Genomic DNA, 23,497 nt, shown 5'->3' with positions numbered 1-23,497 from the left:
ACTACTGTATTGCTACCACTTTGACATGCCACTCTTAATTCCTGATTTATACTTCTACTGATATTTAAGCTACTTTTCGGAGGCCTGTAAATGACCCCCATTATGGTCCTCATGCCTTTACAATTTCTTAATTCTATCCAAACAGACTCTACCCCACCTGTTTCAATGTCTTTCCTTTCAAACGCCTGAATTTCATTTCTTACCAACAGAGCTACCCCACCTCCTCTTCCTAATTTTCTGTCTTTTCTATAGGACGTGTACCTGGGAACATTTATTTCCCAATCCTGCTCTTCCCGCAGCCATGTCTCCGTTACTCCAACAATATCATAACCTCCCATTGCCATTTGTGCCTCAAGCTCATCCATTTTATTCCTTACACTCCGTGCATTCATACACAATACCTTGATACCATATCTCCTTTCTCCCTCCACTTTTGTTCTCGATGCACTTGCCCCTACTCTCCTATTCTTTTTAGTTCCCTTTTTCCTTATTGTTTCACCGTCTAACGGAAACACCCCTATATTCACTCTCCTATCTGCTTCCCTATCAGTCCTGTTCCCTTCCCCCTGCCAAATTAGTTTAAATCAAATCTGACAGCACTTTTAAACCTAACTGCCAGTATATTGGCCCCCATTGCATTCAGGTGTAAACCATCCCTCCTGTAGAGGTCTTGTCTTCCCCAGAAGAGATCTCAATGGTCAATGAACCTGAATCCCTGCACTCTGCACCATTCCTCCAGCCACACATTTAACCTCCTGATTTTATTATTTTTGCCCCCACCCATGTACAGCACAGGTAGCAGCCCCGAGATTACAATCCTGGAGGTTCTGCTTCTTAACCTCCTTCTAAGCTCATGGTAGTCCCTCTTCAGGTTCTCCTCCTTCATCTTATCCACGTCATTTGTACCCACATGCATCAGGACTTCTGGCCGTTCACCTTCCCCCCCCAGGATACTCTGAACCCTATCCGAGACTTCTCGCACCCTGGCTCCTGGGAGGCAACACACCATACGGGAACACTTGTCAGGTTCACAGAATCTTTTGTCTGTTCCCCTGACGATGGAGTCCCCAATGACCACCTTGTTCCCCTTCCTTCCTTTCCGCACCACCGGTTCCCTTGGTGCAACCTCTGGCAGGTTATCTTCCCAAACTACATCCAATACACTATATTTGTTGCTAAGAGCAGTAGCCACCGGGGTGCTCACCACCTTTTTAACTGCCTGCTGTACCTGCATGCTCGCCTTCAGGGACTGATGTACAAGTACCCCTAGGTCTCTCTGCACTTCCCCATCTCTTAATCTATTGCCATTCAAATAGTAATCTGCCCTCCGGTTTGTATTACCAAAGTGGATAACTTCACATTTATCCACATTGTAGTGCATTTGCCATGTATCTGCCCAGTCCCTCAATTTATCCAAATCACACTGGAGCTTCCTGACCCCCTCTTCCGTGTACACAACCCCTCCTAGTTTAGTGTCATCTGCAAATTTGGAGATATTACATCCAATCCCCTCATCCAGATCATTAATGTAAATTGTGAACAGCTGGGGTCCCAGTACAGATCCCTGTGGCACCCCACTGGTCACCGCCTGCCACTCAGAAAACGAGCCATTAATCCCAACTCTCTGTCTTCTACCTGCCAGCCAGTTCTCAATCCACATCAATACTTTGCCCCCAATCCCATGAGCCTTGATTTTGGAAGCCAGTCGTTTATGCGGGACCTTATCGAAGGCCTTTTGGAAGTCCAGGTACACCACATCCACTGGCTCTCCCCCATCTATTTTACCTGTCACCATCTCAAAGAATTCCAATAGATTTGTCAAGCACGATTTACCTTTTGTAAATCCATGTTGACTCTGTCCGATCCCTTCTCTGCTAGTCATATGCTCCGCTATTACATCCTTAATAATGGATTCCATCATTTTGCCCACTACTGATGTAAGGCTCACCGGCCGATAATTCCCCGCTTTTTCTCTACCCCCCTTTTTAAATAGTGGGGTAACATTAGCTACCCTCCAATCCATGGGTACTGATCCTGAGTCTATCGAGTTCTGGAAAATAATTCTTAAAGCATCTGCTATCTGAATGGCCACTTCCTTGAGTACCCTAGGATGTAGATTATCAGGCCCTTGGGATTTATCTGCCTTCAATCCCATCAATTTCCCCAAGACCATGTCCTTAGAGATACTGATTTCTTTCAGTTCCTCCCTTGCATTAGTCTCTATGTTTTCCAACATCCTTGGGAGGTTATTTGTATCCTCTCTTGTAAAAACAGAACTAAAGTAAGAATTTAATTGGTCTGCCATTTCCTTATTCCCCATTATATATTCCCCTGATTCCGACTGCAAAGGACCTACTCTGGATTTCTAAGTTTTTGACATATTTATAAAAGTTTTTGCAGTCGGTTTTTACATTTGCCGCAAGCTTACTTTCGTAATGTATTTTTGCTCTCTTGATTAATCCCTTTGCTGCATCTTGAACTGCTCCCAGTCTTCGGTTGCGGTACTTTTTTTGGCCAATTAATATGCTCTCTCTTTGGACCCAATGCTGTCTCTAATTTCCCTTGTTATCCTTGCGTCACCTTTTTTGGTTTATTTTTATGCCAAACCGGTATAAACGATTTTTGCAATTTCTCCATTAGATCTGTGAATGCTTTCCATTGTCTATCCACAGTCAATTCCCCCATAAACACCACACAATCAATCTTACTCAACTCCCGTCTCATACCATCATAATTTCCTTTATTTAAATTCAGGACCTTAGTCTCGGTTTTAATGTACATATGTACAGATTGTAGTGTAGGATGTAGGTAGGTCAATTGGGTGGCATGGACTCATGGGCTGAAAGTTACCATTGAATCATGTGAGGTTATTGGTACCATATATAAATATTACGTAGTCAGAAAGGGAACAAATAAAGAGGGGAATAAAGAGCAGAAACCTCCCCACCACCTTCAGTGCATGACTTGCTGAGTTCCTCAAGTACTTCAGACGGCTGCGGCCCCGATACGGGCAGGAGCAAGGGGGAGACGGCGGCCCCGGCCTCGGTCGAGTGAGGCAGGCGGAGGCCCCGGTCCGGACAGGGAGTGGGAGGCGGCGGCCCCAGTCCAGGCACAGGGAGAGCAGCAGCGGCCCCGGCCCCGGTCCGGGCGAAGGGTAGACGGCGGCGGCCCCGATACGGGCAGGAGCAAGGGGGAGACGGCGGCCCCGGCCTCGGTCGAGTGAGGTAGGTGGAGGCCCCGATCCGGGCAGAGAGTTGGAGGCGGCGGCCACAGTCCGGGCACAGGGAGAGCAGCAGCGGCCCCGGCCCCGGTCCGGGCGAAGGGTAGACGGCGGCGGCCCCGATACGGGCAGAGAGTGGGAGGCGGCGGCCCCAGTCCAGGCACAGGGTGAGCTGCGGCGGCCTCGGCCCCGGTCCGGGCAGTATGGACCGACCTAGGAGGGGAGGCAGGCCCCTCCAGCCCGGGTAAGAAACCTGTATAGGAGAAGGCCACTCCGATATAAAACCTACGACCCAAGGACCTCGCTGCCACGTCCCAGCTTGCTTGGCCACGGCACACGAACCATGGGTGTAAAGGGTGGGGCCAGTACTGCGCGCACTGCACTCCACCTAAAAGCTCCTTTGCGCAGGCCCGAGGACAGGTCCACGTCCTCCCCCTCCACGTCCTCCCCCTCCACGTCCTCCCCCTCCACGTCCTCCCCCTCCACGTCCTCCCCCTCCACGTCCTCCCCCTCCACGTCCTCCCCCTCCACGTCCTCCCCCTCCACGTCCTCCCCCTCCACGTCCTCCCCCTCCACGTCCTCCCCCTCAAAAGATGCTCACAAACTCAAGCTAGCATGCTGGAACATCAGAACCATGCTAGACAAGGCTGACAGCCACCGACCTGAACGTCGGTCTGCCCTCATTGCACATGAACTCCTCAGACTTGACATCGACATAGCCGCTCTCAGTGAAGTCCGCCTGGCAGATGTAGGCAGCCTCCAAGAACGCGGCGCGGGCTACACACTCTACTGGTCTGGCAAGCCTTCGGATGAACGACGCCTATCTGGTGTAGGCTTCATGGTCAAGAGCTTCATTGCCTCCAAACTCGAAAACCTTCCGACAGGCCTCTCGGACCGAATCATGTCCATGCGACTCCCCCTTCAAAACAAGCATCACATCACCCTCATCAGTGTCTATGCTCCAACCCTCCAGGCGGAACCAGCAGAAAAGGACAAGTTCTACACCGACCTGCGCAACCTCATCCAACGCACCCCTACAGCCGACAAGGTTGTCATCCTGGGCGACTTCAACGCTTGTGTCGGCAAAGACTCAGAAACCTGGCCAGGAATCCTGGGCAAGCATGGCGTCGGCAAGTGCAATGACAATGGGCGCCTCCTGTTGGAGCTCTGCGCAGAACAGCGGCTTGTCATTACAAACACCCTTTTTCAGCAGAGGGACAGCCTTAAGACCACCTGGATGCATCCCCGATCCAAACACTGGCACCTCCTGGACTACATCCTGGTGCGAGAAAGTGACAAACGAGATGTGCTCCACACCAGGGTCATGCCTAGCGCGGAATGCCACACTGACCACCGGCTGGTTCGCTGCAAGCTCAACCTTCACTTCAAACCAAAGCCCAAGAACAGTAAAGCCCCCAGAAAGAGGTTCAATGTTGGAAACTTGCAGTCAGACGAAGCGAGAGGAAAACTTCCAGGCAAACCTCAAAGCAAAGCTCGACGACGCAACCCGCCTCACGGACCCGTCCCCTGAAACCCTCTGGGATCAGTTGAAGACTACCATACTGCAATCCACTGAAGAGGTACTGGGCTTCTCCTCCAGGAAAAACAAGGACTGGTTTGACGAAAACAGCCAGGAAATCCAGGAGCTGCTGGCAAAGAAGCGAGCTGCCCACCAGGCTCACCTTACAAAGCCGTCCTGTCCAGAGAAGAAACAAGCCTTCCGTCGCGCATGCAGCCATCTTCAGCGCAAACTCCGGGAGATCCAAAATGAGTGGTGGACTAGCCTCGCCAAACGAACCCAGCTCAGCGCGGACATTGGCGACTTCAGGGGTTTCTACGAGGCTCTAAAGGCTGTGTACGGCCCCTCACCCCAAGTCCAAAGCCCGCTGCGCAGCTCAGACGGCAAAGTCCTCCTCAGCGACAAGATCTCCATCCTCAACCGATGGTCAGAACACTTCCAATCTCTTTTCAGTGCCAACCGCTCAGTCCAAGATTCCGCCCTGCTCCAGCTCCCTCAACAGCCCCTAAGGCTAGAGCTGGATGAGGTTCCCACCCTGGATGAGACATATAAGGCAATCGAACAACTGAGAAGTGGCAAAGCAACAGGTATGGATGGAATCCCCCCAGAAGTCTGGAAGGCTGGCGGCAAAACTTCATGAGTTTTTCAAGCTTTGTTGGGACCAAGGTAAACTGCCTCAGGATCTTCGTGATGCCACCATCATCACCCTGTACAAAAACAAAGACGAGAAATCAGACTGCTCAAACTACAGGGGAATCACGTTGCTCTCCATTGCAGGCAAAATCTTCGCTAGGATTCTACTAAATAGAATAATACCTAGTGTCGCCGAGAATATTCTCCCAGAATCACAGTGCGGCTTTCGCGCAAACAGAGGAACTACTGACATGGTCTTTGCCCTCAGACAGCTCCAAGAAAATTGCAGAGAACAAAACAAAGGACTCTACATCACCTTTGTTGACCTCACCAAAGCCTTCGACACCGTGAGCAGGAAAGGGCTTTGGCAAATACTAGAGCGCATCGGATGTCCCCCAAAGTTCCTCAACATGATTATCCAACTGCACGAAAACCAACAAGGTCGGGTCAGATACAGCAATGAGCTCTCTGAACCCTTCTCCATTAACAATGGCGTGAAGCAAGGCTGTGTTCTGGCACCAACCCTCTTTTCAATCTTCTTCAGCATGATGCTGAACCAAGCCATGAAAGACCCCAACAATGAAGACGCTGTTTACATCCGGTACCGCACGGATGGCAGTCTCTTCAATCTGAGGCGCCTGCAAGCTCACACCAAGACACAAGAGAAACTTGTCCGTGAACTACTCTTTGCAGACGATGCTGCTTTAGTTGCCCATTCAGAGCTAGCTCTTCAGCGCTTGACGTCCTGCTTTGCGGAAACTGCCAAAATGTTTGGCCTGGAAGTCAGCCTGAAGAAAACTGAGGTCCTCCATCAGCCAGCTCCCCACCATGATTACCAGCCCCCCCACATCTCCATCAGGCACACAAAACTCAAAACGGTCAACCAGTTTACCTATCTCGGCTGCACCATTTCATCAGATGCAAGGATCGACAATGAGATAGACAACAGACTCGCCAAGGCAAATAGCGCCTTTGGAAGACTACACAAAAGAGTCTGGAAAAACAACCAACTGAAAAACCTCACAAAGATAAGCGTATACAGAGCCGTTGTCATACCCACACTCCTGTTCGGCTCCGAATCATGGGTCCTCTACCGGCACCACCTACGGCTCCTAGAACGCTTCCACCAGCGTTGTCTCCGCTCCATCCTCAACATCCATTGGAGCGCTTACATCCCTAACGTCGAAGTACTCGAGATGGCAGAGGTCGACAGCATCGAGTCCACGCTGCTGAAGATCCAGCTGCGCTGGATGGGTCACGTCTCCAGAATGGAGGACCATCGCCTTCCCAAGATCGTGTTATATGGCGAGCTCTCCACTGGCCACCGTGACAGAGGTGCACCAAAGAAAAGGTACAAGGACTGCCTAAAGAAATCTCTTGGTGCCTGCCACATTGACCACCGCCAGTGGGCTGATAACGCCTCAAACCGTGCATCTTGGCGCCTCACAGTTTGGCGGGCAGCAACCTCCTTTGAAGAAGACCGCAGAGCCCACCTCACTGACAAAAGGCAAAGGAGGAAAAACCCAACACCCAACCCCAACCAACCAATTTTCCCCTGCAACCGCTGCAATCGTGTCTGCCTGTCCCGCATCGGACTTGTCAGCCACAAACGAGCCTGCAGCTGACGTGGACTTTTTACCCCCTCCATAAATCTTTGTCCGCGAAGCCAAGCCAAAGAAGAGTGTAGGATGACTGTGATTGGCTGAGAGTGTAGCCACACCTACTGGCAAGTCTTAAAGGATTGCTCCTAGCCAGACCAGGTCATTCTGGACTGGTTGACCTACATGTGATATCAGGTGGTCTCTTCAGGTGGGAGGGAAAAGTTGTAGCGTGGGCCAGTGGGCGGACCTTGTCCGAGAAGCGGGGGACCCACTGCGAGTAATAAGAGAAAAGGCCAAGGCACCTGCGGAGAGCCTTTAGCATGGGGGAGAGGGGTAACTCCATTAATGGGCGCATCCTTTCTGGATCTGGGCCGACAACACCATGGGCCATGAAGTACCCCAGGATGGCAAGGCGGGTGGTGCTAAACACACACTTCTCATTGTTGTAAATGAGGTTCAGCTCCCTGGCCGTCTGGAGGAATTTTAACAGGTTAGCATCGTGGTCCTGCTGGTCACGGCCGCAGATAGAGACGTTATCCAGATATGGGAACGTCGCCTTCAGCTTCCATCTTCTGCTGGAAAAAGGAGACCCCATTCATGACCCCAAAGGGAACTCGGCGGAACTGGTACAGGCGTCCGTCCGCCTCAAAGGTTGTGTAGGGCTTGTCCTTCGGGTGGATGGGGATTTTGTGCTATGCCGACTTCATGTCAATCGTGGAGAAAATCCAGTAGTGGTCTATCTCATTGACTATGTCGGCGATCCTCGGCAGGGGTTAGGCGTCCAGCTGGGTGTACCGATTAATGGTCTGGCTGTAATCCATGACCATCCTCAGCTTACTTCCCCCTTTGACCACCAGGACTTGGGCTCTCCAAGGGCTGTTACTGGGCTCTATGACACCTTCCGCCAGGAGTCGCCGTACCTCCGCCTTGATGAAGTCTCTGTCTGCGGCGCAATAGCACCTACTACTGGCACCGGTAGGGTGATGCGCAGTGTGGAGAGGCTGCAGGTTGGCCGGGGCTGGTATGTTGGCGTGCTGTGTAACATGAGCGGAGGTTGGGGCCCCCCAAAGGCAGGGGTGACACTCTACAGGTGGCACTGGAAATCTAGGCCCAGGAGGACTGGGCCGCAGGGTTTAGGCATGACCAGGAGCCTGAATCCTGTGTAAGTCTCCCCCCCCCCCCCCCCCACCCCACAGTTATATCGGCCGTGCAGCACCCGAGAGTACCAACAGTCTTATCCTTGGTGGCGAGGGTGATCGAGCAGGTGGTGGGGTGGACTTTTAATCTCAGGGAGTGGGCCACGCTCGGGTGAATGAAGCTCTCGGTGCTGCCACTGTCAAACAGGCACTTCATTACCTGCCCGTTGATTTGCACATCCATCATAGAGAACCTGAGGTCGTGAGAGATGTCCCTGGTCAGTATGGTTGTGGCCAGGACCGTTTCAGAATCAGAGTCATCGCTCTCCGGTTGTGCGCAGTGATTTATGGCATCTGGAGGCGTGGGGAGCGTCGGTAGGGCAGCCTGGTCATCGTCCATATTCACAACATCGACGTCGGTCGTGGGGTGCAGCGTGCGGCAACCACTGGCACCTAGGGGCGTGGGGAGCATTGGTAGAGCGGCCTGGTCACCGCCCGTGTTGACCACGTTGTTCTCAACGTTGTCGGGGGCCCTCCGTGTCGGCTGCTGCCTGGCCCAAGATGGTGGCAGCACGTGGGGGCCTGCTGTGTGGCTGACCTCCTTCCCCAGCCGTGTTCATTGCACCAGGGGAAGTGACATCATCGTGGCTGGTGGCAGTGGCATCATTATGTCAGCCAGAAATTACATCACAACGTGAGCCGGAAGTGACATCACTGTAGTTCTCGGTGAGCAGCGCTGGAAAGGGTGGGGGCTGGTCCAGGTGCTCGGGGCACATGCTGTGACAGTCGTTGGCAGGGCCGGATGTTGCACCATCAAGGTCGGGGAAGGCGGAAGTCGTAGCGGGGACAATGGCGCCGCCCAGCACGTGCACGTGGAAGGGTCCGCATGGGAGGTGGGGAGGTCATAGAGGGCCACTGAGCTGCCAGCTGGTTTTGAGAGGCACACTTTAGTGAAGTGGCCTTTCTTGTCACATCAGGAACAATACTGGTTCCTAGCCGGGCAGTTTTGGCACGATCGTTGGTCTGACCCACACCAGGACCCACAGTACTTACAGGGGCACCAGGTGCCTGCCGTAGTGACATTTTCCTCCCCAGCTCGGTCTGGGGTTACAGCTGTAGTGTGAGAGGGCCATGAGGGAGCCTGAAATCGAAGGCTTCGATGTACAGGGCTGCCGCTTACAGGGTTCAGACCACTTCCACTGACTTGGTTAGGGCATAGATATTGTCTTCCAGCCACTTCTGCCGGATGGCCGTCGAGCGTAGCCCTCGGACGAAGGCATCCCCAATCAGCCTCTCGACCTCCTCTGCACCTACCCTGGGTTCAACCAGACACAGTCAGGCCAACTTTCGCAGGTGTCCCAGGTAAGACTCAGCGTCTCCCCGGGTTGCTGGGCTCGGGTGTTGAGGAGGTACCTTGCACAGACCGCATTCATGGGAGGCTTGTACAAGTTCTCGAGAGTACGCATTGCACTCTTGTACGTCAAGCAGCCTTTGATTGCCTGGAAGACATGTGGACCTACCTTTGACCGGATTAGGACCAACCTCTTCCAATCGGAGTCCAGGATGTCGCCCTCATGTGCCTTGATGATTGCCTCGACCGCATGCTGCCAAATCTCAAAGCATGTCTGGGCTTCCAGGTGGCGTGGGTCAATTTTGAGGCTCCCTGCACTCAGGAGCTTTTCTATGGCAGCTGTGGGAAAATTTTGTGGATTAAATTGTGGTGCGCTGTTAGTCAGAATCAGGCACACACAAGGTAAAGACTGTACAACAGACTTTAATCCACAAAGACTTCCACAGAGCCAGGCGCTGTAGCTGCAGTAACTCTGAGTGAGCTTCAGGAGGCTTATATCAGGCTTATATCCCGGAGGGTGATTGACACCTGACCGGGTGGGTCTTGATCCCTTCAGGCCGACTGATTGACAGCCGGCCAGGTGTTGTCCTATCCCCTTACACTCCTGCAGGTTTGTTGCCCCCTGCAATAGGCCAGTGGTGTACCACCACACTGCCACAGTTATCAAGGCCCTGCGCAATCTCTCTACTCTGTTTGGTTTCCCCATTTATATCTACAGTGACCAGGGGCCCTCCTTTAAGAGAGATGAGCTGCGCAAGTAACTGTTGGCCACGAGCAGGACCACTAGCTACAACCCCTGGGGTAACGAGCAAGTGGAGAGGGAGAATGCCATGGTTTGGAAGGCATTCCTCCTGGCCTTGCAGTCAAAGGGCCTCCCAGCCTCCCACTGGCAAGAGATCCACCTGGAGGCACTCCACTCTATCAGGTCCTTGCTATGTATGGCCACAAATGCCACACCACATGAATGTATGTTTTCCTTTCCCAGGAAATCTGCAACAGGGACCACACTACTGGCGTGGCTGACATCCCTAGGGCTGGTCCTACTCTGGAAGCATGTGAAGGACCATAAGTCTGACCCCTGGTCGAAAGGGTCCACCTCCTCCATGCCAACCCCAAATATGCCTATATGGCATACCCTGACAAACATGAAGACACCGTCTCTGTCAGAGTTTTGGCTCCCTCATGGGCCCTGGAGACCGCTGCTGATCACCCCACACTCCCCCTCTCTGTTGAACACTCCCATGATGCACCAGACCCCTGGTACCCTACCTCTGCCCCAAGGGAGGATACACCACCTACCCACCAGCAGAACACTGAGACCGTCCAGGACCCTACTGCAGCGCCACAGCCACAACCGGTTCTATGACAGTCCCAGTGAGCGACCAGACCGCCTGAAAGACTGAACTTGTGACTTTGAATTGTAACTTTGTAAGTTCCACTTCATCCTGCGGGACTCTTTTTTTAAAAAAATTGTTGTGTATAATTGCCTAGTCAGGCACACCTATTGGCTGATTGTACCTGTGGCCCCCTCCCCACAGGCTCCTGTATAAAAGTAACTGTTTAACAGCTTAAGTGCAGGACAGTCGAACAGTATGGAGGTCCCGTTGCTCTTTAGTGAATAAAAGCCTATTGGTTTCTCAACAACTATCTTTCAAGTACAGGTACACAATCCTTTATCTGGATGTCTTAAAATCCGGAAAGCTCCAAAATCCAGCAAGGGGGGGGGAGAGAGGCGGCAGCGCGAGTCGGGTGGGCGAAGGGAGGAGACCGGCAGCATGAGTTGGGCGGCCGAGGGGGGGGGGGGGAGACCAGCAGCGCGAGTCAGGCGGGCGAGAGACCGGCAGTGCAAGTCGGGCGGGCAAGGTGGGGGGGAGATGGCAGGGTGACTGGAAGGGGGTGGGGGTGGATACGGCAGTACAATTTGGGTGGGCTTAAATCTGGCTTTACGAAATACGGAAAAATCCAAAATTTGGAACATGCTGTCCCCCAAGGGTTCTGGATAAAGGATTGTGTACCTGTAATTGATGGGGCATCAGTATCAAAGGTAGAAAATAGTCATTTGGAAAAAAGTAAAAACACAGAAATGCTGGAGGAACCCACCTGGTTTCGCAGCATCCATAGGAGGTAAAGATATGTTACCGACGTTTCGGGCCTGAGCCCTTCTTCAAGATATGAAGGCAGGCAGCTTTGCAATGAAATGCTGGGCCTTTTATTGCTAGGGCAGCACTGTTGGCTTAGTGGTTAGCCCAACGCTGTTACGGTGCCAGTGATCAGGACCTGGGTTTGAATCCCATGCTGTCTGTACGGAGTTTGTCTGTTCTCTCCATGTCTGCGTGGGTTTTCCCCGGGAGCTCCAGTTTCCTCCCACCGTTTGAAACGTACTTGGAGTTGTAGGTCAATTGGGTGTAATTGGGCAGCATGGGCTCATGGGCCAAAAGGGCCCGTGCTGTATGTCTAAATTTAAAAATAAATTTAAATGTCAGTGGGAGGAGTCCAGACCAACAGACCAAAGGTAATAATTGGAGACGATAACCGGACAGAAGAGGAAAGGTGAGAATTGATTGGGGGAAGGGCAGGGGATTTAGTTCTGTGAATTCTGAGTTGGGGAAAAGGAGACAGAGGGAAAAGGGATGAGAGAGAGAGCTGGGGCAAGGAGGCATGGTGGGGGGAGGGGGGGTGGAATTAACGGAAACCAGAGAAGTCAATGTTAATGCCAGTTGGTAGGTGCCCAGGTGGAAGATGAGGTGTTGTTCCTCCGATTTGCTGGTTGTTTCAGTCTGGCAGTGCACATGGACAGACATGTTAGCCAGGGAAAAGAGAAACAGACTTGGCCAATGAAGACGACATTCACAATACACCATTTTCTCAAATGTTCTCAACATTTTATTACAAAAGCTTAGAAGACCATTTCCCTTTCTACTGAACTACCTAGCATGGTTCTGGAATGGCTCACATGCCTGTCTGTCAGGTGTGAACTTCAACAATGATTCTAAAAAGCTCAGCATTGATACTGTGCCTGATTGCACCTGTTTATTACACCACAGTAAGCCTCTCCCGAGCTATGCACTGTGCAGTAAGTGACATTGAAATGCAGGTAAGTCACCACCCTTAACTTGGGTTGCTGAGGTTAATCGCAGCATGGTTTATCATGTCTTAGCAGGTTATCTAGAGCAGACCAGGAATTCAACCCAAGATTATCTGGTTTGGAGAATTTGTACTGCCTTCATATACTAAGCTGTGGAGGGTCTATAAAAGAAGAAAGCTATGCGTTTAAATAACGCCATGTCTCTTTATGTTTTGCGTACAATGAAGTCTTAAAGGTTTAGTCACTTCTTACAAAGGCAAATGCAATTGCCACTTTGCACATGGCAGCATCCCATAAACATCAGAAGAGATAAATCGTCAGTTACATATTCAGATAGTATTCGCTGAGGGAATAGTGTTGACTGGGACATGAGGATTGCCTAAAATCTCTTGACTTTGTTGATCATTTAGCTTCATACTTTACCAGAGCCAGTGTGGATTAAGTGTTCAAATACTGGGCAGGGTGTTGAAACTACAGCCTCAAACCCTGGAATGTTATGGGTTCTTCTGCTTTTATTTATTTTTATTAAAAATCAGTGATTCTTCCTTCTGATTTCTACCCAATGTCGTCCGGTTCTGGAGAGAAAAAAAGGTTTCTGGATCGAGCCAGGAAGAGACACACATGTGTGACTTTTCTCTCCTGTGGCCTGCATCTCTGGGAATCTACAAGGAGAAATTGGAAGGATTCCCATCCTTCTTCACACCGAATGTCTCAGTGCTGGATGACAGCCAGAGAACCACAGCAATCCAATTTCCAAAGCCGACGGAACTCAATTCTGTTTCTGATGATAGTTTGGCTTTTTGGGGGCTGCTGGTTTGAGGGCTTGAGCCAAATCAGAGAACCTTCAGTAGCACTTTCAATGAAATATTGAGAAGCCACATTTTGATTAAAAACTTGGATATTCTAGTTAGTGAACTCTTTGGCTTTGCTGCTATTTTTGCTTAAATAGAATTATTTAATGCTTTTTTGTCCCCTCGTTAACTGTCTGTTTACCAGAAATTGAACAAGAATCAGGAGAAGAAAAAGCCCTGTAAAACTCATTCTGAGTGAAGCACATTTCCCTTCCAATGTACTAAATTACGAAATAAGCACAATATGTCTGGTTTCTGAAGAAATTGAAATATTGTCATCTTCCTTGTCGTCTATTTTGGGCAAGAACTTCACCACACTGGTTGCTAAATGATACCTGAAATCCTTGTGCATAAAGTTGTAGAGGATGGGATTCATGATGCAGTGAGAAAAGGCCAGGCACTCCGCCAGGCTGTGGAAGAAATACATTTGAAAAATTATACAGTCTGTGGACCAATCAAACAGAGAAAGGAATGTGAACAAGAAAAATGGTGACCAACATATCAAGAACACTATGGTATAAGCATATACTAATTTACAGGTCTTTGTGCCTTCTTTGTTATTTATGGCTTTTGCAGCTTTTATCGTGAAGCTGTTACTCACAAGAATAATGGGTACAGGGATTACAAATCCAGAAAGCAGCATTACAGAACTTTCAACATACCAAGCCACCAAGTTATCTATCATGCAGATCTGATACTCAGATCCTAAAATATTATTATATATATATGATGGTATGGATAACAGCACAGCTAGAGTCCACATACATCCGCACACCAGTCTGCGGACACGTCGATCCCTTGATCCTTGAGCCTGAGTTGGGTATCGCAGTGAGAAGAATCTGTCAGCACTCAAGCAGGTTAGGAAAAAGATGTTGCTGTACAGATTAACATCATACAGGAAGGCATCAAGCTTGCACAGAAAGGTGCCCCAGGACCATTCAAAATTGAACCAGATCTCAATCATCCTGAAAGGGATGTCTAAAATGACTCCCATGTCAGCAAGAGCCAAATTAAAAATGTAAAGGTTGCTTTCTTTCTTGGCCTTTTTCATCTGCCAGTTTATCCAAAGGACCAGGGTGTTCTCTACCAGACCAACAGCAAAAAATAATAGATACAGACAAAATTCAGAAATGTGCAGTGCTGTAAAATTCAAAAAGCGAAGATTGATACAGCTGTCATCATTGTGCAAGGTGCTCCCAGGAGTGGTCACAGTGGAGTCTTCCATGGAAAACCTGCAGACATGAGAACAATTGGAAGACTAAGTAAAACCCCTGGTATCCAGAATTTAAGCAAGTGGCAAAAAAAATCAAGGATAATAAATTTAAAAAATAAAAATAAATAAGAATAAAATAACAGGTAAAAAATGCATAAGATTAAAATGGTAAAAGTAAATGTTCTCTGAAGTAACATATCAACCTTGGGGTAAAGATGGGAGCAAATATCCAGCCAGTGGAGGGAGAGCCTTGGTCGGGCTTTACTCGTAGCAACTGTTTGAATAAAGTTGTGTGGAACAGCAATGGGGGTCGCCCAGGTTGCAGTAAACTATGAAGTGCATCATTTTTATTACTATATAAGATTTGTTAAGGCTTTTAAAAATATATTTATTTAGAGTTTAATGAAAAAATATACCCACATATTAATCCAATACAAAGGGGATGGAAAAAAATGGCTCAGACTCAATGGTGAACTTTATATATAATGGATAACTGTAATTTGTGATCAATTACTGGAAATTGAGTTTGAATTTGAAAATTTATAAATAAAATATTTTTTAAAAATGTATAATCCTTCATTCCATCGCATCCAGGGAGATGCCACTAAGTGATGGATCTCTCGCTCGATCAGCATTCCAAAAAACTCTTCCCTCCAGCATCCTCTGGTACACATCTTATTCTTTTAATTAATTTGTGCCCCAAACAAATGTCTGCATTAAATATGGTCTTTACATTGGTTCTGAGATGTAAAAAAATACTCAGCAGGTGAGGCAGCAATTGTAGAGTGAGAAATAGAGTCAGTGTTTCAGGTCAACAGGCTTTCATGGCTTGTTTTTGTTCTCTGTTTCCTTTAAATCAGGGCGCTATAATCAAAGATGTGTCTTGACTGCTGAGTTTCTGAGGAACAGCAAAATGTGAAGCAACAACTGAAGTAACATTTACACTGGACATTTTGCTTCCTGAACACTTCTGGGTATGTTTTATGGATTTGGGGCTGCTGATCACAAAAATCACCTTAAAATGTTCCGATCACGTACCCTTTTTTAGATGTAACCGATTTTTGTGATTTCCTGTCATATTTTAAGTCCACTTCAACCAGACAAAACTATGAAGTGCAACATGTCGTTGAAAATTCATTTCCTGCATTCACACGTGGACTCCTTCCCGGCTGATCTTGGTGCCGCCAGTGACGGACACGGTGAAAGGTTTCACCAGGACATGGTGACCATGGAAAAGCAGTATCAGGGCATATGGAATCTGTCAATGCTGGCTGACTATTGTTGGACACTGACATGAGAGGCATCAGATGCTGAGTACCATCGAAAATCAGCGGCAAAACATTTTTAAGTCAGTTGTTGAACTAACGCAATGTGTCAGCATCATGATGGGATTAAACAGGCTCAATTCAATAAAAGTTAATTTAATGTATCTCCAACTTCTACGTGATATAGCAAATCTGAAATGATCTTTGTGTTCAGCTTGAAGTTGTCTATCATAATCCCCAATTTCATTTCAGGAAGCAAACCTTTTGGAAACATTTGTTGTCCAGCGAATTGATAGAGAGCATTTCTCATTACAACCTATAATGTCACATTGTTCACTTTTCAAAGCAGTATGGGAATAAAGTTGTCACTGACCTTAATGAGTGGTCCTTGGACTGCGCTATGTGAATTGTTCCACCAGAGAAAGAATCTTTGCAAATGATTGTGAGGTTCAACACTTATTGATGTTTGAAGCAGGAAGGAAGGAATATGAGGGGAGATTTTGCAGTAAACAGGAAACAGTAGGAGCTTTATGTAACCAAAATACAAGGGGTCAAAATGAGAGGCAAAGATAATGAATGTTTTGTTTGGCTTTTGCTTTGAAAGGTCAGCATCTTTACTTTCCCAAATGAGGCAAGTAACTGTCAATGACTAAGAGCATACGAATGGAAAATGAAAGAAGAAGCCTCTTCAGGGTGTCAGAATCATATCTTTTTCTCATACCTTTGAGCACCTTTTCCTCAGTGGGAGACATAGGGCATATTCTACAGCTCTCTTTTGTGAAGTTCTGCTGGTTAAGGTCATTATTCATTCGTATTATTCCTATTATTACATGCACCTGGCTCACTTTCATTTGACTGTCACTAAAGAGAACAAATCAAACTGCAAAACTGCAAGCTTTGGAGATTGACTGTGGGCCAAGAGGCTAGAACAGTGTGTACTCAATTTTTCTACTTCTGAAGAGAGAGGGTGGTCCTGGAAAACACAGGTGCAGAAACCATGTGACCAACATGTTAAAGAAACAGTAATCGGTTTGACCTGGGACCATTTTAAGGAAGCAGCACTTGGAGAAGCATCTCTTTGAAGGGAAACTGTGCTGAAGTGGCCTCATGTGGTAATAGACAATTTGTCTGATTTCTCTCTGTAAGGAGAATGAGAATACCCCACCATAGCTAAAGGAATGGTCACTTTTGAAGGGGGATTAGTGTGCCAAACCGTGACCAAAAGGGAAGGTCACTATTTCAGCCACCCACGAAAGGGTTCTGGAAGCTTTGTGAAAGTCACTCGCTTCATGTCCTCTACACAAAGAAAAGGGGAGTTTTGACTTCCACGCGTATGAAAAAGACACTTCTTTGGAAGTAACTCAACAAAGATTTTGTGAGTTTACAACAGTCTGTCACCCCAGTCTCTCCCACCTCATTTGTAAACATTTCTTTACATCAATTTAAGAGTCTTCATGTCAGCACTGGATTGGGCCTGATCTGTAATAGTTTGGGGCATTTACACACACACACACACACACATATATATATTTGCATATAGTTGGGTGTTAAGTTTAGATAAGTTAGATAAGGTGTTACTGGTAATTAATAAATTAAAATATTATTCAAAAGATAACACTGTCTTCTCTGATAGTTATTGCTGCTGTCTGAGTATGTTACACTATCAACATATAACATGTCATTTCTTTGAATTGCATCAGTTTCATGAAGTAGAAGGGAGGCTACATTAAAAGGAATTGGAATAAACAGTTTGGGAAAAAATTGCAATTCTGATACAAAGGAAAGATAAATTGAGTTAAAACTATGACAAAAAAACAATTTACAGAACTCCCCTGTATCTGGAATTCAAGCAACAGACAAAAAAATTGCGGAAAATAATTATTAAAAATTAAAATAAATAAGAATAAAATAACAGGCAAAAAATACATAAACTGTAAAAGTAAATGTTCTCTGAAGTAACACATAAATCTTGGGTGAAGATGGGAGCAAATATCCAGCCAGTGGAGGGAGAGCCTTGGTCGGGCTTTGCTATAGCAGCTGTTTGAATAAAGTGTGAAACAGCGGTGGGAGTCGCCCGGGATGAAGAGCTGGTTGATGGCACTCACTGTTGGGGTGACTCTCTCAAAGTGTCTCCTTATCCCTGTTGAGTAAGTTGTCCTGGTCGGAGGCTTCATCTGTAAACATTGGGGGGAGGGGGGTTAATTATCTGTAACATTATTGTTTGTCTTTTGGGTGGCTCCGTGGAGGGGGAGGAACCTGCAGATGCAGCAACGGGTAAATGTTTACGAAGAATGTGACTGAAAATAAAGTAAAACGCTTTAAGGTTTATATATTCATGCAGGTGAAGTTTTTTCAGTGTAAGAACAGAGCAGTATTTTTGACTTGTAAATAGTTTATTCTTAATGCAGGTGTATTAGTTAGGCATTGTAAGAGTAAGTCTCAAGCAACTGGAAAATACACTTATCTGGCACCTAGCAATCCCTATAGCTGCCGGATACCAGGGGTTTTACTGTATTTGGACACGAGGCCATTGACTAGGAAAACAAGTTGCAGTATGATTTTCAAAATAACTGTACAGGGATGTGTGGCCTTTTGCAATGGATTGTGGGGATTTGGAAAAAAATTAATTTGCTGAGCTCTATACTTAATGACTGGATAACCCCTCCACAATTTGACACTTATTGTGCATTTGGACTTTTTGTTCCATATCCTGTCTCCTGTGTTTTGCTGCTTTCTGGAAAATATTTCCTGGTAGGCTCTCCTGTTTCGGACTCAACAAGAAATGTCAATCAATGAAATATTGCAAAAGAACGGAACATATCGAGGATGCATGAATATGAACAAGCAAATCGAGATTTCGCTTTGGGTAGGTCAGCTTTTCACATTCACAAAGGGAGCAAGAGGGGAATTTGATCATTTAGTAAAAACAATTGTTCTTTTTTGAGGGTTGAGGGAGTTGGGGGAAAGGGGGAAGAATGGGATAAAGGGTCTCTGCTGGTCTGAGGGAACTGGCATCATGCATGTTATGGGTCAAGACTGCATATGATCTACCATTAAATTCAGCATCGGCGCCAGAACTAATGTTAGTGGGGAGCATTAGCCTGTTGGGTGGGGGGGGGGGCATGGTGCAACACTTGAAAACTTGCTCAGTGGGGCAGGGGAGGAGGGGGGTGCTGTTACCGTCATCCGGCCCTCCGATGTAGGTGCTGAGAGTGCTACTGTTATGGCACACGCTAGTGACGCCGGAGTAGGTGGGCCAGGTCTGATGGCGAGCAATGGCCACAACCGTATGGGGGGGAAATGCCTGCGGATGCTTCCCTTTGCACCGACCCTGATTGAATTATATCTTGGTAATTCTTCATCTTTTATTCACAACGGCATGGTTGGCATAGCGGGTAGCACAGTGCCTTTACAGCGCCAGCGATTGGGACTGGCCTGGGGTTCAAATCCCACGCTGTCTGTAAGGAGTTTGTACATTCTCCTCATGTCTGTGTGGGTTTTCCCTGGGTGCTTCGGTTTCCTCCCACCCTTCAAAAATGTATAGGGGCGTAGGTTAATGGGGTGTAAATTTGGCGGCATTGACTCTGAGGGCTGAATTGGCCTGTTACCGTGCTGTATGTCTAAATTTTTTAAAAATTCAGTATACACAACAGCCATGCTGACGGTTTTTGCTAGCCCACTCCCAGTTCTCCCTCCCTTCCCCATCCCTCTCTCTTCTTTCATCCAGCCCTCCACCCCCTTCCTTCTCTGGACCTTGATGAAGGGCTGAAGCCTGAAACATTGGTTCTGTATCTTTATCTTTGCTACATAAAGTTCACTGTTTGACCTGCTGGGTTTCTCCAGCTTTGTGTTTTTACTTCAGTCACAGTGTCTGCAGACCACTCCCAGCAGTGTTAGTGATTTTTTTTTCAACATCATTGGAAGGGAAGTTGTATGTATGGCACAAGAGCTCTTAAAGTGGTAAAAACTATAGGATACATTTTGAGCAGCACCAGACAGGTTTGGGCAGGCTCATAAACACTGGAGTGTTATTTTACAAGAGGACTAACTGTGTGGAGTTTGCAAGTTCTCCCTATGACTGTGTGAGATTTTCCTGGATGATCCAGAACCCCTTCCCTGCTCCCCAACATCTCCAAGATGTGTAGATTGGTGGGTTAATTGGCCCCTGTAAGTTGCCCCAAATTTGTAGGTGAGGGGAAGAATTTGTTGATGAGAATATGGGGAGAATGAAGTCAAATTGGTGTAAATGGGTGTTCAGCATGGAGGGATGGGTCAAAGGGCCCATTTCTATGCTGTGTTACTAAGATTCATCAAGTTCATATGCTTGTTGAAAATTGTAACCTAATGTGATGTAACCTTGCTTTTTAAAATTAAAGCCACATGTCCCAGGAATTGTCTCGGTGCTGCCTGCTATCATTATTATTAACATTTCTCTCTGCCCTTCAGAATTTATCATTATGAACATGTCACAAAATTCATTGTTTTCAGTAGCATCACAGGGCAAATATTTATATCAACCACCTTACAAAATAAAAGTCAAAGTGAGGCCGTGTCTGTGGTTCATTGATCATTCAGGAATCTGATGGCGGTGGGGAAGAAGCTGTCCTTGTCCCACCGAGTGCTCATCTTTGGGCTCCTGTACCTTTTCCCCGATGGCATGAAGAGGCCATGGACTGGTGGGTGGGGGTCTTTGAGGATAGAGGCTGCTTTTTTAAGACCCCGCCTCTTGTAGATGTCCTTGACGGAGTGTAGTTTGGTGCCCATGATGTTGCAGGCTGAGTTAACAACCCTCTGGAGTTTATTTCTGTCCTGAGAGTTGGCGCCTCCATAACAGGCAGTGTTGCAACCAGCCAGAATGCCCTCCACGGTCCACCTGTAGAAGTTTACAAGAGTCTTCGGTGACACACCGAATCTCCTCAGACACCTCACAAAGTATAGCCGCTGGCGATCCTTCTTCCTGAGGGCATCAACATGGAGGTTCCAGGACAGATCCTCGGAAAAGTTGACCCCCAGGAATTTGAAGTTCTTGACCCTCTCCACTACTGAGGCCTTGATGAGGACTGGTTCCTGTTCCCCTGATTTCCTCCTGGTCCACAATCATCTCCTTGGTTTTGCTAACGTTGAGTGCAAGGTTGTTGTCGTTACACCATTCAACGAGCTGATCTATCTCCCTCTTGTACGCTTCCTCATAGCCGTTTGTGATTCTGCCGACAACTGTGGTGTCATGTCATCGGCAAATTTGGAATTGTGCCTGGCCACATAGTCATGGATGCAAAATGAGTAAACCAGTGGCCTAAGAACACATCCTTGGGGTGCGCCTGTGTTGATTGTCAGTGAGGAGGAGATGTTGTTTCCAATTTGTACTGACTGTGGTCTTCCGACGAGGAAGTCAAGAATCCAGATGCAGGAACTCATGGCAGGGCTCATTAGTAACCTGATGACAGATTTAACTGGATTTGTCCAATTACATTTTAATTTAAAATTTAGACCTACAGCACAATAACAGGCCCTTTTGGCCCATGAGCCTGTGCCACCCAATTTACACCCCATTAAACTACACCCCTGGTACGCTTTGAACAGTGGGAGAAAACCGGGGCCCTTGGGGAAAATCCACGCAAATACGGGAAGAATGTACAAATTCCTTACAGCACGGGATTTGAACCCAGGTTGGTGGTGCTAACCGCTACACTAAACTAACTGCTAAACTAAGGCCACTATATACTTGATGGAAGTCCTCGGAATACCCACATGTCAAGGTTAGTAGTTGAAGTAGTTTGCCAGGTGAAGAGTTGACCAAGAGTAATTTGAATGGGCATTATAGCTTTTAAATTTTTAATGTTTAAATAATGGGCCAGAAAGACAGGATCCTGATTGCATTTGTTTAAGAAAAATGAGGAAAGATTAAGCTATTTAAGGTGTGAGTACAATTTAATACATTTTGTCTTGCAGGTTATCATGGAACAGCCTGCACTGAAAGGTAAGTACTGAAATCGTGCTGTTTTAAAATTGTAGATAAAACTCTAAATGTGGAGGTTTTCTTGACCTTGATAACTTGTTAGGAACAAATAATTTACAAGAAGTTAAAAATATACCGAAGCTTGCCTTGGTTATTAAATTCTAGTTGAAAAGATGTAGCCACTTGGAGCATTTCCATACCAGAGCAGTGGCTTTAAAGGAGTCAATTGTACGAATACCTCCATCTGGCCAGCAGAATAAGTTACCACCACTAACAAGCATGCCTTGGGAAATTAAATTCAAAAATTATAGAAATAGTCTTCAAATTGTTCAATCTGTTGTGTATTAACCTCGGACAGGTCCAGGAAATGAGCTCCCTTGGGATACAGGAGCAGGGTGGTACGATCAGCATAGTGGTTAGTGCAATGCTGTTACAGCACCAGTGATTGGGACCAGGGTTTGAATCCCACGCAGTCTGTTGGAAGTTTGTACGTTCTCCCTGTGTCTGCGTGGGTTTCCTCCAGACACTCCGGTTTCCTTCCACTGTGGTTGGGTAATTGGGTGGCACGGGCTCGTAGGCTAAAATGGCCTGTTACCGTGCTGTATGTCTAAATTTAAAAGAAAATTTAAATTTAAGAAGTAGGCAAATCAGCCCATCTAGTCTGCTCCACCAGTCTATCTTAGAACACTGGCACAGTATAGGTCCTTGATATTGTGCAGACCTATATATTCCTAATAAAGTTTTGAAAAAAATAAACCCACCCTACCTTTAATCCATGTGCCTGTCTAAGAGTCTCCAATGTTCCAGCCTCCAACATCATCCCCGGCAAGACATTCTAGGCACCCACTACTCTGTGTGTAATAAAAAAACTTACCCCTGATGTCTCCTCTGAACTTCCCTCCCTTCACTTTGTTCAGATGTCCCCTGGTGTTTGCTACTCTCACCCTGGGAAAAAGGCACTGACTGTCCAATCTATCTATGCCTCTCATAATCTTGTAGACCTCTATTAAGTGGCATCGTGAAGAAAGCTCATCAGTGCCTTCACTTATTCAGCAGTTTGGCATCAGTGCAGATGTGAGATAATGATTTTGGAAAATTGGAATGAGTGGCCACATCTTCTTTCCATTAGGAGAGACTTTGCAGGGGCTGCTACACAAAGTGGTGTGTGCCAGGCAAGGTTTTTGCCAGTATGCCATGCTCAATAGTTCAATGCTTTTGCTTGACATTTTTTTTTAAAGTTTAGACATACAACATGGTAACAGACACTATCAGCTCATGAGCTCATTTAGCGTATATACACATGTAATAGTTGATGCCATGTAAAAGTCAACCCCCCCCCCCCCCCAGCCCCATTTGGCCCCAGCTACCTACCCACTGGTGCTCCCGATGCCCCAGCCCCTGTCTCTCACCCAGGCCCCAGCCACCCATTCACCAGAGCTCCTGGCGTCGCGAACGATGCAGATACTTACCACGGTCAAAAGTAGTGCAATAGTTGACCCCCTGAATTTTACCCTAAAAAATTGGTTCACAAAATTCAACTATTACATGCATACGTATGGTACACCCCATTAACCTACAACATTGGGAGGAAACCAGAGGCCCCGGGGAAAACCCAAACAGACACAGAGAGAAGGTACCAACTACTTACAGGCAGCAGGGGATTCATA

General features: G+C 47.3%; 1 protein-coding gene across 1 annotated transcript; it reads right to left on the bottom strand.

Moving 5' to 3' along the window:
* Positions 1-12,320: 12,320 nt before the first annotated feature.
* On the bottom strand, positions 12,321-20,330 carry LOC138746627 (G-protein coupled receptor 182-like). Its single transcript, XM_069904917.1, has 4 exons — positions 20,176-20,330; positions 16,596-16,735; positions 16,248-16,329; positions 12,321-14,628 (listed from the first exon to the last, which is right to left on the bottom strand). Exons 1-4 carry the CDS (start codon positions 20,328-20,330, stop codon positions 13,623-13,625), a joined length of 1,383 nt encoding a protein of 460 aa, XP_069761018.1. The 3' UTR covers positions 12,321-13,622.
* Positions 20,331-23,497: the final 3,167 nt, after the last annotated feature.

This window comes from Narcine bancroftii, chromosome 12 (assembly GCF_036971445.1).
Source record: "Narcine bancroftii isolate sNarBan1 chromosome 12, sNarBan1.hap1, whole genome shotgun sequence".
NCBI classification, from domain to species: Eukaryota; Metazoa; Chordata; class Chondrichthyes; order Torpediniformes; family Narcinidae; genus Narcine; species Narcine bancroftii.
The sequence above is the reverse complement of the archived record's forward strand: the minus strand, read 5'-3'. Positions and strand labels throughout refer to the sequence as shown.